This window comes from Symsagittifera roscoffensis, chromosome 3, assembly GCF_963678635.1.
Source record: "Symsagittifera roscoffensis chromosome 3, txSymRosc1.1, whole genome shotgun sequence".
Classification (NCBI taxonomy): Eukaryota; Metazoa; Xenacoelomorpha; order Acoela; family Convolutidae; genus Symsagittifera; species Symsagittifera roscoffensis.
Window position 1 is genome coordinate 79,646,876 of NC_087064.1, and position 16,520 is coordinate 79,663,395.

Genomic DNA, 16,520 nt, shown 5'->3' on the forward strand with positions numbered 1-16,520 from the left:
AAAAAATATGGGTAACTTGTGTTCTTCTTTCGGATGCTTAAGCAGTAATTTTGCGTAAATTATTTTATTCTTGAAACAAAAACGTTTCCAATAAAAATCGAAAAAATCAAGGTAAAATAATAAAAATCGGATTCAAATCAATCGAGAATATGCATCAGATTTTTATGCAACCCTGCTGCTAACTAATCAGAAAAAAAAACATTTTGTTTTGACAACAAAGCCGACAAAATTTAACCGAACTTGAGATAAACGCAATGAATATTTCAAGTTTCATTCACTTTGTCCGGATGATTTAAGTCAGTCTTGTTTAGTACCTTAACCGTTTATGAGCAAAGTTCACTTTAAATTGAATTTTCAAGATCATCAAATCAACTTCAACGCTAATAAGCTTCCAAACATTTAATTCATTGCATATATATTTTCAACATTCAAACTGCCATCATTCGTCAAAATTATTTCGCTATTTATTTGCCCTCGGAATTTATTTTGGTGGGTTTGAAATATTTTAGTTTAGCCTTTTCCATAATGAAATTAGCCATCTTTTCCAACTATCTCATATAAAAAACCAAGATACAACATGAGGGGCTTTTGCTTTCCGACCACTACTTTGAGAATTGAAAAAATACCTTATTTATATTGAAAAACCTCGGGACAAAAAAATTTTCGGCACAATTCGAGTTTGTTGCTGCATCAATAAACCTGGGTGTAACTTTTTCATTCATTTGATGTTAGTCTCGTCTGAGTGGCATAAACTCCTCGTGGATTCCCTGTTCATCTACCATAACTATGTGAGCATTGTCACCACTGTAGATATCACGCTCAGCAGCTGATATGAAGACGTCTTTGATAAGTGAGATTGCACGCTCTTTTGTCAGGGGAACGAAGGTCGGATTCTCCATATTTTTATACCCCAGCTATAAAAGCAGCGATGACTCTCATTATAAGCACAAACTTATTTTCTTGTTAAATTCAGGAGCTGGTAATCTTTAGCCACAAGTTATTCATTCACGATTTTCTTATTAATTTGTTTTGAAAAAAATGTTGCCTACCTGATTGTCCAGGAGAGGTTGAAGCAAAGGTCCAGCAGTTCCCAGCGCACCATATGGCTGCGAATCGTATGAGCCCACTGGATCATATCCGTACACCAGTCCTTTGTATTTTCCAGTTTGGGGGTCCTTTTCACATCCGATCACAATGTTGTAGACGTAAAGCGGAAAAAACCGTCTAGAGTACAGAAGTTTTGAGACTAAGGAGGCCGTTGCAGAGCAGCTCATTTGCTTTCCATGATCAAAGTGGTACATCTGAACAATGAACACTTCTAATAAAACAATCATAATCTAAATTGAATTAATAGTTGCATGCCAGTACCTTGCTTCTGGTGTCCATTATCTTTTTCAGGAACTGGCAATCTCCATGGAATCCAACTTGTCCGACAACAGTATTGTCGCTCACTTTATGAATTCTTCGCTGCTCACGAGTCCATATAGTGAAGCCCGTTGAAAGTCTTGTATCACTTCCAATTACCGCAAAGTCTTCTCCGGCAATCGCAACAATGCTTCTATATTTTTCAAAAAAAAAAAAATTGGTTCACCAAATGATTGGCTTTAAACAAGCTAACATCAGATGGCTTCAAAAAATAAAAATCGTGGCTTGGTGCGAATCAAGATCCAATCAAGGCTTGAACAAAAAACTTAAGATGATGAAAATTCTTCAGAAATATACAATAAATCAGATGATAAAAATGATAAGACGACATTCTTAAACAGATGAGCAAAAGTTGTAGTTAGGACACTTTAAAATACCCACCCGCCATTCATATCGTAGGGGCTCCATCTTCGAGACATTACTGCTTCTTAAAAATCAGGAAACTGATACAACAGAACTCTAACGCTTTAACTAGAATTAACTAGCCTAAATTGAGAAGCTGGACCAATATGCATTCCTTCATTCCACTGGTAAACCTTGAAACTAAAATCCACTTTTGAAATTTAAAGTCAATCAGGTTTTTGGTGCAATTGAATTGTTGTTATTGGAAAGCGTAAATTATTTTTTCCATTAGCCAATGAATTTTAAATGAAATTTCAGCAAACTTTTTTTAAAAAAACAAAATAACTGGCGTTTATCAAATAATCAGACACGAAAATTGATCGGCAACTAAGCCGGCAAAAGTTGGTTAGACTCCCGTTGAGCAAAATTGTTTTCAGTTGAAAAACTTTTGAAAGTTCCGAAATTCTAAATTTTTACGCTCCCCCCTCCACAAACACCAAAGCACAAAAGTCTATTATTGTTTTACAACAACGCTTAACTACGTCAATTACTCCTTAAAACATCAGCAAAAACAAATGAAGCCAAACAAATCCAGTGAAAAACCGAAAAATTTTACACACTTAATAAAATTACAATTTCAGTAACAAATCAAAATTTCAGTAACAAATCAAAACTCTTTCAATTACAATAAAAATTACCTGAAGGCCAGCAAAATGTGACATTTGTAACATTCGACCAGAATGTACAAAAATGCAGATTCAGCAGTTTCGAGTTTTTAGCAGCGAACCTTCCGAATTGGCGGTTTTCAAGGATTAAGAGCGTTGTTCGGACGATTGGACAAATCGTGAAGGCTGAAGGATTCGGAAATTCCTATATTTTAAAAATTCCAAAATGATGACGTAATTATTCTAAGAAACGTCAAAAACGGCCATTTTGGAGAAAAACCGAAATAGACACAGAACAACAATAGTTGCGACGACGACAACGAGAAAAGTAGCAGAGACCCCTCCGAGTTGCAACTATTGTGCCGCTACAATAGTTGCAAGGCCGTTGCGAACAACGGTGAAGGGTGGAAAACCAGCCTTCCGGAGGGAGACTAAGAGTCTTATTTCCCCGGATTCAAGAATCCGGAGGGGTCTCGGGATTTCGACTGAAACTGTTTTACATAAACTTTTAGCTTCCGTATCATGCCCTGAATTGAATTTAATTAACATCTGAATTCATTTTACGAGGATGAGAAGCTAGGATTTGGGGGGAAGGGTTGATCCATCTTCGATGGAGATGATGATTTTTATCTTCTAAGCAAAAACAATAATAATTCAATAAAAAGTAGTAGCCCTGTTTTTAGGAGTGACCTCGTGGTCAGGGGAAACTGAGACCATGCCATGAGCTCACTATTTCTGCATGTAATTAAGTGAATTTCAGCGTTCTGGTCGAAGCAGGAGAACAGTAACGTTTTTGTCGACCCGATGTTGAAAAGATCACCAAAAGAACTGGCTGGGTAGAGACGGTGAAAAGCATGTAGAGCGCTGTTTAGACGTTGGCCAGTTGTCTGAGAACCTAGTTTTATTTTCCGTCGACATGTACTTCCAGGCGAATGTTACATAGATGTTTTTATGGCGCTCCTGGGTGTTATTCTTTTTTTAACATCATGAACGGCAGAACCGTTAACGAGCACTCCGATAGGGGAAAAAGTAGTGGGTCTAGAAGAAATAACTGTGTCACAGGACATTGACATAGTCGATGAGCACGACGATGAGTGGGTCGTTGACCGGTCGAAACCCGAGGTAGAATTCGACGACGAGCAACAGCAGTCATATGAACAAGACTTGACGAATCTGCGTGTCTTGGAATGGCTGATCGAAATGACGTCGGACCCAAAGGAGACCAGTGTCACGATTCAAGATGTAGATCGTGAAAGCATGAAACACATGAAAACCGAAAGAGAAGATCCTTCCTGAGCTGCCCAGGAGAGGCGACTACTCATTCCGGCTTCCAATCTCGATTTGATATCCGGTATGCGATCGACGGGGAAGTCGATGGATATTTTTGCCCGGGGAGTGGGGGTAAGACTTACCCACACTGAAAACTTGATAATAAAAAAATTAAGAATAGCAAGAGAGACAGGAGACTTAGAAGCAGAAACAGGCGAAGAACCTAAAAAACCTGGCATAGGGAGGGTAGTTGAGTCATATTTTAACTTACCAAATGAATATTCAAGTAGCATAATACTAACAGACAGTGATTTCATACTCACAAATAGAAGATGTGCGATAGCAATCACAGCAGACATGAGTTTTAGGACAGCGTTAGCGGCAGATTTTAAGAGAGAGTATAAAAACATAGAATTTCTTTGGAAGCAAAGACCAGGAGTAGGGGGCGTAGCAGCCTTGCCTCCGGCGGCGTCACAGATACCGGGAAATTACCTATGTTTCCTAGTGACACGGGCAACGGAGAAACGGCACGTAGACCCGGAAAACCTAGTCTTGTCCTTGACGAGATTGAGAGACTTCGTCGTTGAAAGGGATGTGAAGGAGCTTTCGCTTCCAGTGTACGACCCGAACAGAGGACGACTGCATCCTCAAGAACTGTACGCGCTTATACATGTAATTTTCTCTGATACTAATATACAAGTATATTTACATAAGAAATATTACTTAAGTATAGGCTGAGTGACGTGCAAGAGGGTGCTAGACTAGATTATGTAGTGTGTGATATGTGTGTTATTTTATGCTTTGTGTTATGTTACTAAGGTCCTGGGTAAGAAGGAGTTAGTGACCACGAACAACTGAATAACGATATTAGGAATAGATCCAAAGTTTGCACTGTCCAATCTTAGGTCGAATTCCAAAGTTTTAGAGACCGATTGATTTTAATAAATTTTAGGATCAAAAACTTTTTATCTGACTGTTTTAAATAAATTTTAACGAAGTTAAGGTGAAACTGACAGGTGTGATATTCGTGACCTCTTTTCTAGATCCTGATTGATCATTTAATTGCTCACTTGAATCAAATCGAATCAAAACCTGGAAAGAGAATGGATAATTTCAACTTGGACCTGGACCTGGCAGATGCATATGTAGGACAAATGGTAGATGCGATCTATCGTCGGCTAATGGATCGACACTTCGCTCTGGAGGACCCAGAGGTAGTCATGTTGCTGACCGCGCTGATAAACTTCTTGGGGCATGACAACCGTGGGAACCACCCCACGGAAGTCCTATTGGTGGCAGCATACGGAGAGAGGGGAGTACTAGACCGCCCAAACATGAGAGTGATGAGGTGGAGAAACGGGGCTCTCTCAGGGAGTGACTTGGCGAATGAGCCTGGATTGATAAGTTCTAGGACTTACCAACCAGGTGAAATGCTTATGCCCTCCAAGCCCAAACCGGGGCTGACGAGAATGTATCAGGAGATGAACAGCGAGGCTGCCTCGTCTGGTTCACCACTGAGAGCAGCTGTGCCACCAAGGAGGGCGAAAATAGAGCAAGGAGTTCAAACGAACCGAACCAGGCAAGACCTGGATGGAGTAGAAGACGAACTGGAAAGGACGAGAAGGGAGCTGGATGAGAAGACTAAGAGCATGGTCAGTACGGAGGAAGACAGAGACATGTGTAAGAGATTGTTTGAAGACTGCAACAAAAAGCAGGGTGAAGAAATCGAGCGCTTGAGGCGGGACTACAAGGAGCGATCGGAACGAGCGGCATTGACTACAGCCGTGGAAAAAGCGATACCTGCAAGGAGTATTCCTCGTGGGCAGTCCCCGATGGAGTTCTTGACGCCTCGAGAGATGAGTCAGACAACGGAAACGAGACCCCCGACAACAACAGGTCGAGTAACGATCCCGGACCCGAGTGACACCTTGGGTGACCCAGTCGTGGAACAAACGGTGAAGAAGCTGATAGAGACAGCTGGACGACTAGTCGCCAACAAGAATGCGCCAGGTTCCGGGGTGACTGCACCCTATGGAACGATCGACGATACGGGCAGAGTACGACTCTCCCAAAGCGTGATGACCAGACAGGGAGTTAGCGACACAACGCCACCCATGGGGAGCTCTAAGGTCCCAGAGAGGAAGATACGAAAGATGCCGGCGAAGAAAGTGTCACGTGTAATAGATGTACAGAAGAACAATCATTTGAAATATAACTTCACAGGAGTTCCTGAGGCGGATTCGAGAGCTTGCTTCAATCGGGCGACCTGGAACCCGGCAGTGAACCTGCAGCAACCACCGCTAGGGACATCGCATCTGATACTGGGAGATAGCTTAGTCAGAGTACTCTCGAACTTGAGGACCTCATGGGTCACCACGGTGATGGCCTTCGGAGGCGCGACCATAGCCCAGTTATTTCGGATGGTGGAGTTGGTGAACCCAGGGAGAATCCCTAATGTAATGATCCTAACTGGGACAAATAACATCTCGAGAAGCTCGGATGAGGAGGAAGCACTATGGGAATCAATGATTATGTGCTTGTTTACTACTCTCTGGCAGAAGTTCAACTGTGCGGTACTGACAGTTTGCTCTGTGCCAATGAATGCAAGGAGTTTAACTGCAACAGGGAGAAGGCACAACGAAGGAGTAGTCAGGTGGAATAATATCCAGGAGGAATCTCGCAAGTCGGAATGCCGGAAGGATGATCCTCATGGACATCGAACATGAGTTGAGAGCTATGAATCAGGCCAGGCTGACTACGGACGGCATCCACTTCGATAATATAGAAGGACAGGCTTGGTTGAACAGAGACTTCCAAGAGCGATTGGATGAGTTGGAAGTAGAACTCTTTGACACAGGAGTGCTAAAAGAGGAGCGAGCATTGAACGAACCTGTGATTACCACCTTTGTGCCTCCTAGACGGGAAACACGCTTGGGGACGGTCCCGGCCGTGACGAACTATAGACAGCAGAGCTCTAGCGAACCAGGTCAGACGTTCAAGATCGGTTGGGAGGAGCGCCAATGAGGAAGACCATTAATCCTAGGAGAAGACTAGGGCCTGTCAACCCGAGGGAGGAGACAGCTAGCACCTCTAGATCGGACACGAGGTCGGAGACGACAAGGACCAGTCGAGAGGAAAGACTCCCTAACAGGAGCTCTCTAATGTGGTCGAGGCCAATACCTTCTCCACGGCACATATAGAAGGATGACCTAATGAAACTGAACCTTCAGACGGTGAGCTTCGCAGCGGATGCCATGAGGATGCTGAACGGAGCAAGGTTTTCGGTCAGCGGATTGTACTCAATAACAGGAGTGAACTGGTTGATAGCGGCTGGCAAAAACGTCAGCTCTACAACTGCCTTGAGGTTTGCTGACCTACAGGGACTGCCCTCTAATACCACAATGGGACCAGTGAACGCCCGACCGTTACAAGACGTAAAACTGAATCACGATGAGGGGAATTGAGAAGAGAGACCTGGAAGATTTCTGATAACAAGGGCGCCGATTGGACAATATGTGAAGATGTTCAGGCAGTTGAACACACCCCCAGGTCATGTGAAAGAAAGAGTGTACCCGAAGCAAATGAATCAGGGAGGTGATGTCCAAACATACGGCGAATTGAAAGCGATAAAGAAAGATGAGAACATCTTCGCCGCGTACGACAAAGCAGAAATGAGGAAGGCCAAGATTATGATAGTAGCGAATTCAGAGTGCGGACACACTTTCAAGTCCTTGTTTTGGCCGGACGTCATTATATTAGCAGCGGTCGATCTGGACATACTGCAATCCGTGTCAATGGCTATCGAAGTGCAAAGACAGACGGATATGAACCCAATCACGATCGTGTTTGCTGGCATCAACGACCATCTACACAGTAGATGTTTCATGAGCAGACTCAGTGAACCTACAACGGCAGAAAATGCTGTATGGCCAGCAATAAAAGACATCCTCGAGACAATGGGTGAAGTGGTGGATGCAATGAAGGAGGGGTCCTTCACCAAGACGACACCGAGAGTACTGTTCGCGCTATCTCCGGGGTATGCACATCTCCCGGATGGACTGAAATTCGTGTATGCGATCGTGGCCTTGCTTTAGGAAGGGAAATATGATGTAATCATATCGGCCCCAAATCGCATGATAGAGATGGAGACTCTGAGACCACTCAGGGCTGAGCTACCTGCGGTGTAGTCGGATATCTCAAACGCACTGAGAGGATTCAAGGACCATGCGCTACACATGCTGGTGCTGGACGAGGTGCTGGGATTGGAACTGTCCAACTTCAGTCGACAGCTCAAACTGAAACCGGGAATAGGCGACGACCATCGAGTGATCGTAGCGATGTTGAACGACTTATGGTTCCGAGGGATGGAAGCAGCAGGAGAAAGAGAGAGAAGGAAAAATTCCCAGGACTAGAGCTCACTGGGAGGCAATGGTTTTGAGAACCAAACCAGAGGCTAATCAGTGGCTACATCTAACTCCTCGAGTAGCGGCATTGGATGCGGATGTTTTTGAGCAAGGCCCAGTAATGATCAAGAAGATCCATGGCTACTTGTTAAAGGAGGTGAACCTGGCGGAGAATGCTGGAGAAAAGACAGCCGAATTCGTAAACAGAGTAAGCCAAGTTACCCTGGAAACTTTCTGGACTGAGAAGGTGAAGGGAGAAGAAGGCTTCGAAGGGACTAATAGCATGCTGGAAGGGCTGGGAGCCGGATGGACCGCGTCCTTCTTGGCAAAAGTCTATCCGAAACTCTCTCGTTACTTGATAAAGGAATTCCTCCAAGCAGTAGTGGAAGTGTCGATTGTGGAACTACTAGCCTTGTTCGTGACGTTTGGAGCAGAGAGCTTCGTGAAGGGACCGGTGATACTGCTCACCGAAGGAATCCAGAACTTGTGTTTAGATGGGCTTCTAACACTGATTGCGATTACCCATGGTAACTTGGGAGGACAAATGAAACTGACACGTTACCCGGAACAGATGATAGAGAATGTGAAGAAATTTGATGTGAAGAAAGCCACAGATTCGTGGAATAAGATAAGAGATCTGAGACACACTATTATCCAGTATCTCTTGCAGCAAAGTCGCTTTGGAACGGTAGAGGATGAGATGATTGAGAGGGAGGAAGACGTGAGATGACATGTTGGGGGCATGCCCCTACTAACTGATCTAAGCTTGGCTATGAGGACCGATCCCATAGCGTTGATCAGGGGAGCCACAGAATTTGTGACAGTGATTTATGGACCAGCAGTCACGTTTGCGTTCCCTGATGTCAAGGTGGAAGCATACAGGAGGTCGGTGCTGCACCTAAACCTCATATCAGCAGTGGACGGTAGTGCGCTGAACTGGTGTGAGCAGCATGTATTGCGGGAGCTCATGAGCGAAGATCTGTTATTTGCGAAAATATCAGAGCCAGAAATGACAGTCATCAATTTTGACGATCACTTCCGTGACCGCATGGGAGAAGTAGAAAGAGGACACATCGAGGTGTTTCCAAGGCTTTGAAATCTGAGGCCCTATGATAAAACGAATGGTGAGATAACCAGAGTTCCTCGTCTCACTGCAGCATATCACATGGTGAGAGAAGAGACGAAAGATTGGGGTCATTACAAAAAGCTGCCAGAGGAAGTCCCTGAATTCCCTCTGATAAGAAGGATGTTGCTCGGAGCAGTCTCCGTAGCACAAACTCGTAGACTAAGAGCGTTTGAAACCAATGAAAGGAGGATAGGGAAATTCGTGGAAACGATGGATCCATACTTTGTGAGGAGGAATGCCGCCGTGCTACAGTAAACGCGATTTGCCTACACGGATCAAGCAACGAGAAGGCGAATAATCAACGCCGCGACTCCGAAGCTTGGAGCGTTTGACGCGGAATGGGCGGAATTACACCTAGCGCCCATGAGAATGAGAGGCAGAGCCAAATTACCTGAGGCCTCCCTGATTGTGAACGGTGTGAAGCAAGGGTTAACAGTGGGAGGGACGTTGCGGACGAGAACCTTCCTGGCATCCTTCGGCTGTGAGGAAATCAAAGTGGTCCATGGAGAGGAGGAAGATAAATCGGCCGGCATACTGATTATACCAAAATTTCCGGATTGGGCCGAGACTGAAAAGCAAGGACCCTCAAGCTCGAAAAAAATATACACCAGAAGGAGATGATGGGCAGGGAGGAAGCCGTCGAACAGAAGAACCCATACAACAAGGTAACGAGCAAGCAGACAGGGAAGACGACAAGGCATCGACAGGAGGAATATCCAGCCTGGATTTCATTTTCCTCAGTGACTTTGAGAATAATGCGGATGCGTTGGAAGCTGCGTTCGACACTGGAACCTCCGTCGGCCTTTATGGAAATGAAACGGAATTTGCCGGAGAGCAGCTCTCCGGGCAATTCAAAAGATAACGAACAAAGACTCCTCATGGCATCACCGATGAGAAGAAGAATAGAAGGCGCTGCCAGAGTACTTTTTTTGGGAACGTTGCCCGAAGAAGAGTGGGAAGTGCATCACCGAGACCATGAGAATAGGACGGGATGTAAATTGGACAGAGTGGCGTTCATGGAAGAAGTCTGGACAGTAGTTCAGAGCTACGGGATCCAGTCCATTTTGAAAGTGGGTCTCAACCGACCATTGATGCGGGAAGTCCTCGACAAACTTGATGAGTGTGAAGGGAGATTGAGTGAGTTGTTGATCGACTCAGCCACTGACGAAAGTGAAGTGAACTCTCCCATCAAGATGACACCACTGGAGGGTAAAGGAGAAGTGGTGTATCTGTCAAGAACCAGGAAAGGAACGACGCGATCGAAACTGGTGATTGATAAGATCAACGAGATGAAGATGAAATTAGGCAGCAAAGTGATACCGAGGAGAGCAGGAAAGACGAAGGTGGATTCGGAGATATCGATAAGAGCTGTCAATTCAGCAAAAAGAAAACGAATCGAAGAGGCCATGGATTTGCGACATGGGGATTATCAATTGCCTGGCACGGACAAAATGTTAACTGATGTAGCAATGGTGCCACCCATTCTCATGGAAGGGATAAAGTCAACAGGTTACAAATCCAAAAGGAGTGACCGCACTGTGACTGGAGCAACCTTGGAAATGGAGATACTCAGCCAATGGGGAGAAAGTACCATGAAAGACTTTAAACCGTCTCCCATGAACCACGGAAAAGGAAGTGTCGCAGGACAACTAGTACCAGTGGAGTATAACCGACTGACAGTGTCGGAGACTGTGTCAATAGATGAACCCGCCGGTGGGTACATGGAGATGTTGGAATACCGAAACTCAGCTAGAGGATATGTGATGGCTCTGGAAGACAATAGTGCCATGGAAGGTTATCTGGAGACGATGTTGCAAGACACCACCCTCAAGCAGAAGGCGTACGGGACTCTAGCGTCGTCTGAGATGCAGGCGGAAACGATTGAGCAATTAGTGAGCCTTCCAAGGAAAGCAGTGGTGTTGAGGTACTTTGAAGAGGAAATGAGGACTACGCCGAGAATACACGCTCTCATGGCAGTACCTTACGTGAGAACCGAATTACAACTGAGGTTCGCCTGGTGCATGATGGGATTGACTCGCGGGGAATATGACTCAGAAGAAAGGAAAAGGTCAAAAGAAGAAAAGATATTCCTGATGACGAACCTGAGGGATCTGATAATCCAGGAGGGAATGGCAGTAGCGTGCGCGAAGCGGAGAGACGCTCTCTGTTTCATTCGATTCCTGATATCACCTGTGTCAAGATGCTGAGGGAGGGCGATGAACGAGCAAAAGCCTTACTCTTGCTAGCACTGCTGGATATGCATCAGAGCAAGCCAATGAGGGTGAATATGAAAGAACCTGAAGAGCTAGAACCCATGAGAAAAATAGATGAAATCAGGAGATTCTCAAACAAGGAGCTGAGACTCACTAAAGAATCTATGGGGGCACTACCGAAATCCAGTGAGTTCTGTGGACCGATCAGGAAGAAGTCATACAGCTACGTGTCCGGAGTCATAGGGATAGCGTACAACCCTTTCCTGAGTGAAGACATACGCGATTGCTTCTTTGATTACGAGCAAGCAGTGTTGCTAAGGTTCTGGACGTCGAGAAGAGAATTGCAACGATTAAAAGCGCTACTAATCCGCAGACCAAGTTGGGACTAGTCTTGGAAGAAAAGGTGACTGCACCTTCCGTGCCAAAATCCGACAAACGAGTGGAGTTTAGATTGGGATTCTCAGATGAATTACTGAGAACGAGCTTGATGGTAGTGTGGGAACTGATGAGACCATCATGGTGTCCTAGTCCCAATGCTGACTCGATACTACGAGCGACACAAGACGTGCAGAGGGAACTAAATGCAGACTGTAACTTGTGTGACCTGAACATCATATATAATGTGATGACAACAGCCTCTAGGAGCAACGGAGAAGATAAAGTGGAGTTGCCTGGCTGGACCAGAAGACTGGGTCAAACCTGGTAGCTGTCTGGCGGAAGTCTGTGGACTGGAAGGTCACGTTTGTGGAAGTCTGGATTGCGTGAAAACCCTAGAGAGACAAGACAAGCAGTTGACGATATTTTTTGGGAACGTTATGATGAAAGCAAGGACGGAAACGGAACTGATCGCAGATTGCCATTGAGGAACCGAGGTGAGTCTAGTGACTGCACTAGGATTCTACAGCATGTTTGGTTCTTTAGAGTCACTATTGAATCTAAAACAGAAACATGAGATGGTTACAGCCATCAGTGTAGAAGTGTTCCCAGGAGTGTTGCAAACTGAGGAAAAATAAATAGGAAAATGAAGGGAAGCGATCGAGACGGAAATGAGCATCCGACACAGTGAAACTTATCGTAGACCATCAGGAGCACGATATTTGGTGGGATCGACATTAGCTCCAATGTGCAAGAGCAGATACCCGGTGCATTTTGTAGCTGTGGATGGAAAAAGTACGAGAACGATCGTGGATCAAGCCTTCTCAGTGCCAAAGTGTGTGAGACTAGCTAGAATGTCGGAAAAATCTTACGAGTTACTGTATAAAATGTTCTCAGCAGTTCCAGAGAGAACAAAGGAGGGATTGGAATCAAAACTGGGAAAGAAGTTCATGGGATACGTGAGTGGGAACTTCAGTGACTTTGAGAGACAGAAACAAAGAGGATCAACCGTTACAGATTACAATACAGTAGACGAGAATGATGAAGTCCACCGAGTGATGATGGAAGTGGAACCATTACTGGAAGCTTCGGGAAAGCGTAATTGGAGGAGCATCACGTTGACACATGATGAGTTTCCCTGCCACTGCTTGCTGCAGACATGGTGGTATCCCGAGCGTAGTAACCTGGTGTTGATCTGGGACACTGGAGAGCTGCTCTCCATGGGTTTACCAGACTCATCACGGCCCATAACAATAGTAATAGTGAGAGTTATGATGGCAATACGATGGCTGGAAGCTCATGTGAGGGAGAACAATAGACAGGAGGCACCAACGCGGGAACAATTGCAGAAATTGGATTGTCTAAAAGACAACATACCTATGGAATTGAAAAAGATATGGGCAAGAGAACGACTGATGCCATGGTTTAGAGCCAACATGACTGCATGGTTGTACGAGTATGCAAAAAAGCATATGTCGAAGCACGGCAGAGTGTATAGTGGGTATCAGCTGAACATTGGGACAGGAGCTTTCAAGCGAGCTTTCGTGACTCATCGGAATGCAGTTACCACCGCTGTGAAGAGAATTTCCAGGACAAGTGAACGTAGTGGAAAGGAAAAAGAAGAGATGTTGAAGGAAGATTTGGAGAGAAACGTGACGTTGTGTCTCCACAACAACTTCTGCAGGAACAGAGAATCTAACGTGGATCCCCTACCTTGTTCTAAACAGAGGGTAGAAGAGCAGAAGTGTTGGAGGACTGCTTCCAACAGCGTCAGAATAGCTAAAGATGTGTTGCAAGACACAGAAACTGAAAGTGCAGATTCAATGTCACAGGAGGAGGAGACGGAACCTTGACGAATGGCCGTAGAGACAAGAAGCAAAAAGAAACGAAATTAGAAGAAATTAGAAGGTTTAGAACTTCTTAACGACGAAAAAAGAAGAAACAAAGAAGTAACAATAGAGAAGAAGTAAAAACTCAGAATTGTTTTATGTGTGTGACGAAAACTCAAAAGAGAAACTAAGCAACCAAGTTGTAATTGAAACTGAAACATTTAGTTGAGTTTTGAACATTAAAGAATTTGTTGCATTTATAAATTTGCATTTTGATTTTAGTTAGTGGCTTTAGAGACACTTACTATTTATTTAAAAAGGCTCGAGTAAAGAGTATATTTAAATATTCCAGCCTGCATGACTGTTTTTAATCAACTAGGAGCACTGATCACTTTGTGGTGACATGAAATGCTTGGGTAATCTCTTGAAGAGGGAAATTGTTTCATTGTTCTTTCTAACCACAGAGTTCCTTTATTTTAATATTCAGGACAATAACAACTAAAATTTCCGAAGGGAAGAAGCATAGTACGATAATTTTAGCTTGTTGGTTGGCAGGACTGTCATGCAAACTAACACCTTTTAAAACCTAGGAGAAAAAGTTTTAATTCAGGGCAATGACGTTGGAAGTCAGAAAAAATGTTTTATCTTAAGTCGTATCCTTAAAGTGCAGATTAGTGAAAAAATTTAGAAGGCTATAGCAATGTAGTATGATGCCATTTATTTTCAGCAGTGAGTCGATATGACGTGGATAAAAGTAGTTTCGTGCATTTTGTAAATTCTGTTCGATGACACTGTACCAATTTTACGTATATTGCGAGATTCAATGGGCACATTGACCGGGCTGTCCGGGGAGTATGTGACATTCGACCAGAATGGACAAAATGCCGATTCAGCAGTTTCGAGTTTTTAGCAGCGAACCTTCCGAATTGGCGATTTTGAAGGATTAAGAGCGTTGTTCGGACGATTGGACAAATCGTGAAGGCTGAAGGATTCGGAAATTCCTAAATTTTAAAAATTCCAAAATGATGACGTAATGATTCTAAGAAACGTCAAAAACGGCCATTTTGGAGAAAAACCGAAATAGACACAAAACAACAATAGTTGCGACGACGACAACAACGAGAAAATTGATAATCAGAATCGGAGAAAAGAAGAAGTAGCAGAGACCGCTTCAAATTGCAACTATTGTGCCGCTACAATAGTTGCAAGGCCGTTGCGAACAACGGTGAAGGGTGGAAACCCAGCCTTCCGGAAGGAGAATAAGAGTCTTATTTCTCCGGATTCATGAATCCGGAGGGGTCTCGGGATTTCGACTGAAACTGTTTTACATCAACTTTTAGCTTCCCTATCATGCCCTGAATTGAATTTAATTAATATCTGAATTCATTTTACGAGGATGAGTTGGGGGGAAGGGTTGATCCATCTTCGATGGAGATGATGATTTTTATCTACTGAGCAAAAACAATAATAATTCAATAAATAGTAGTAGCCCTGTTTTTAGGAGTGACCTCGTGGTCTGGGGATACCGAGGCCCAGCCATGAGCTCACTATTTTTGCATGTAATTAAGTTAATTTAAGTGTTCTGGTCGATGCCGGATAACAGTAACGTTTTTGTCGACCCGATGTTGAAAAGATCACCAAAAGAACTGGCTTGGTAGAGACGGTGAAAAGCATGTAGAGCTCTGTTTAGACGTTGGCCAGTCGTCTGAGAACCTAGCTTTATTTTCCGTCGGTATGTACTTCCGAGCGAATGTTACAATTCGACCAGAATGGCGGTCAAAATACATGATGAAATCGAAATGTTAATGGAACAGTTTACAGGGAGGGTTGGCTCATTAAGTATCGAAGATTATGTGCGTCACTGGTATTCTGAGATTATGGCATTAATAATCTTTGCGTGTCGTAAAAAGACCAAAAGGCGGCAACAACTTCCTTATTTTTTTTCGTCCCACACTGTTCATCTTCTTAATAAACCTCGAACAGCTTCAAGACATAATAATAACAATCTACGTCTCTCTTCATTGCAATACGATATTGGTCAATCAGTTGAACTCGATAAAACATGCTTCTTTGAATCGTTCTCCGAATTCAACTCGTGACTGTTTTAAATATCTGCGCTCATCAATTAGAAAACGACTACCAAGTCAAATGCAGTGGAAAGACAAAAAGGCTACCAATTCTTTGGGAATAGCCAATCTTATGAATGATTACTTCTCTTCTGTGTTCCTATCAAGATGGAATTCTGCTCTATATGCACATGACAACACTTCAATTCTGTTAAACATGCTTCTAATAAGTGTTCTTCAAGTTGAAACGTCACTCGCGTCAGCTTCAACTACCCAATGACAAACTTCCAACTTTTGTTCTTAGCAACTGCAGCAATTTTATAGTGCCACTTGTCGTTCAGCTTTTTGTTAGTGTCATAAGTACCCACAAATGGCTTACTTTGGAAATGTCCTTTCATAACACCCATCTTAAAAACTAACAATCCAGAAAATGTTGAAAATTACCGCCCTATCAGCATCTTACCTCAATTATCGCTTATACTGGAAAGAATGATTTTAAGTTTTATATATCCTCGATGTGCCATTCCTCAGGATTGACACAGCCGATCCCTCCGATGAACGAAAAAAAAGAACACTAGTGTTGTTAATCACGAACTAATCACAAAAAGGAGGGTCGGAATATTCTAGAGGTAAAAATTTTGAAAATTCGATTTGCGGCGGAATATTTCTGAGAAATACAGGAAGTGGCTATATTTGGCAGAAAGCAGACGGAAAAACAGAACACCCGAATTGACAAGTGAAAAACGGTCTAGAAAAAACGAAAAAAAAATAAGAAGCCTCTTATCGTGACGATCACGCACGATAAGA

At 43.7% G+C, this 16,520-nt stretch overlaps 1 protein-coding gene across 1 annotated transcript in view; it reads right to left on the reverse strand.

Moving 5' to 3' along the window:
- Nucleotides 1-322: 322 nt before the first annotated feature.
- The window catches only part of LOC134842549 (proteasome subunit beta type-1-like), an 87,488-nt gene continuing 71,290 nt past the window's right edge, over nt 323-16,520 (reverse strand). Inside the window, exons 2-5 of the mRNA XM_063858938.1 lie at nt 1,807-1,854; nt 1,369-1,558; nt 1,050-1,301; nt 323-914 (exon numbers count right to left, since the gene is read on the reverse strand). Coding sequence (XP_063715008.1) covers nt 729-914; nt 1,050-1,301; nt 1,369-1,558; nt 1,807-1,844 — 666 coding nt within the window. The 5' untranslated portion in view covers nt 1,845-1,854 and the 3' untranslated portion in view covers nt 323-728. The remainder of the gene's footprint in view (nt 915-1,049; nt 1,302-1,368; nt 1,559-1,806; nt 1,855-16,520) is intronic.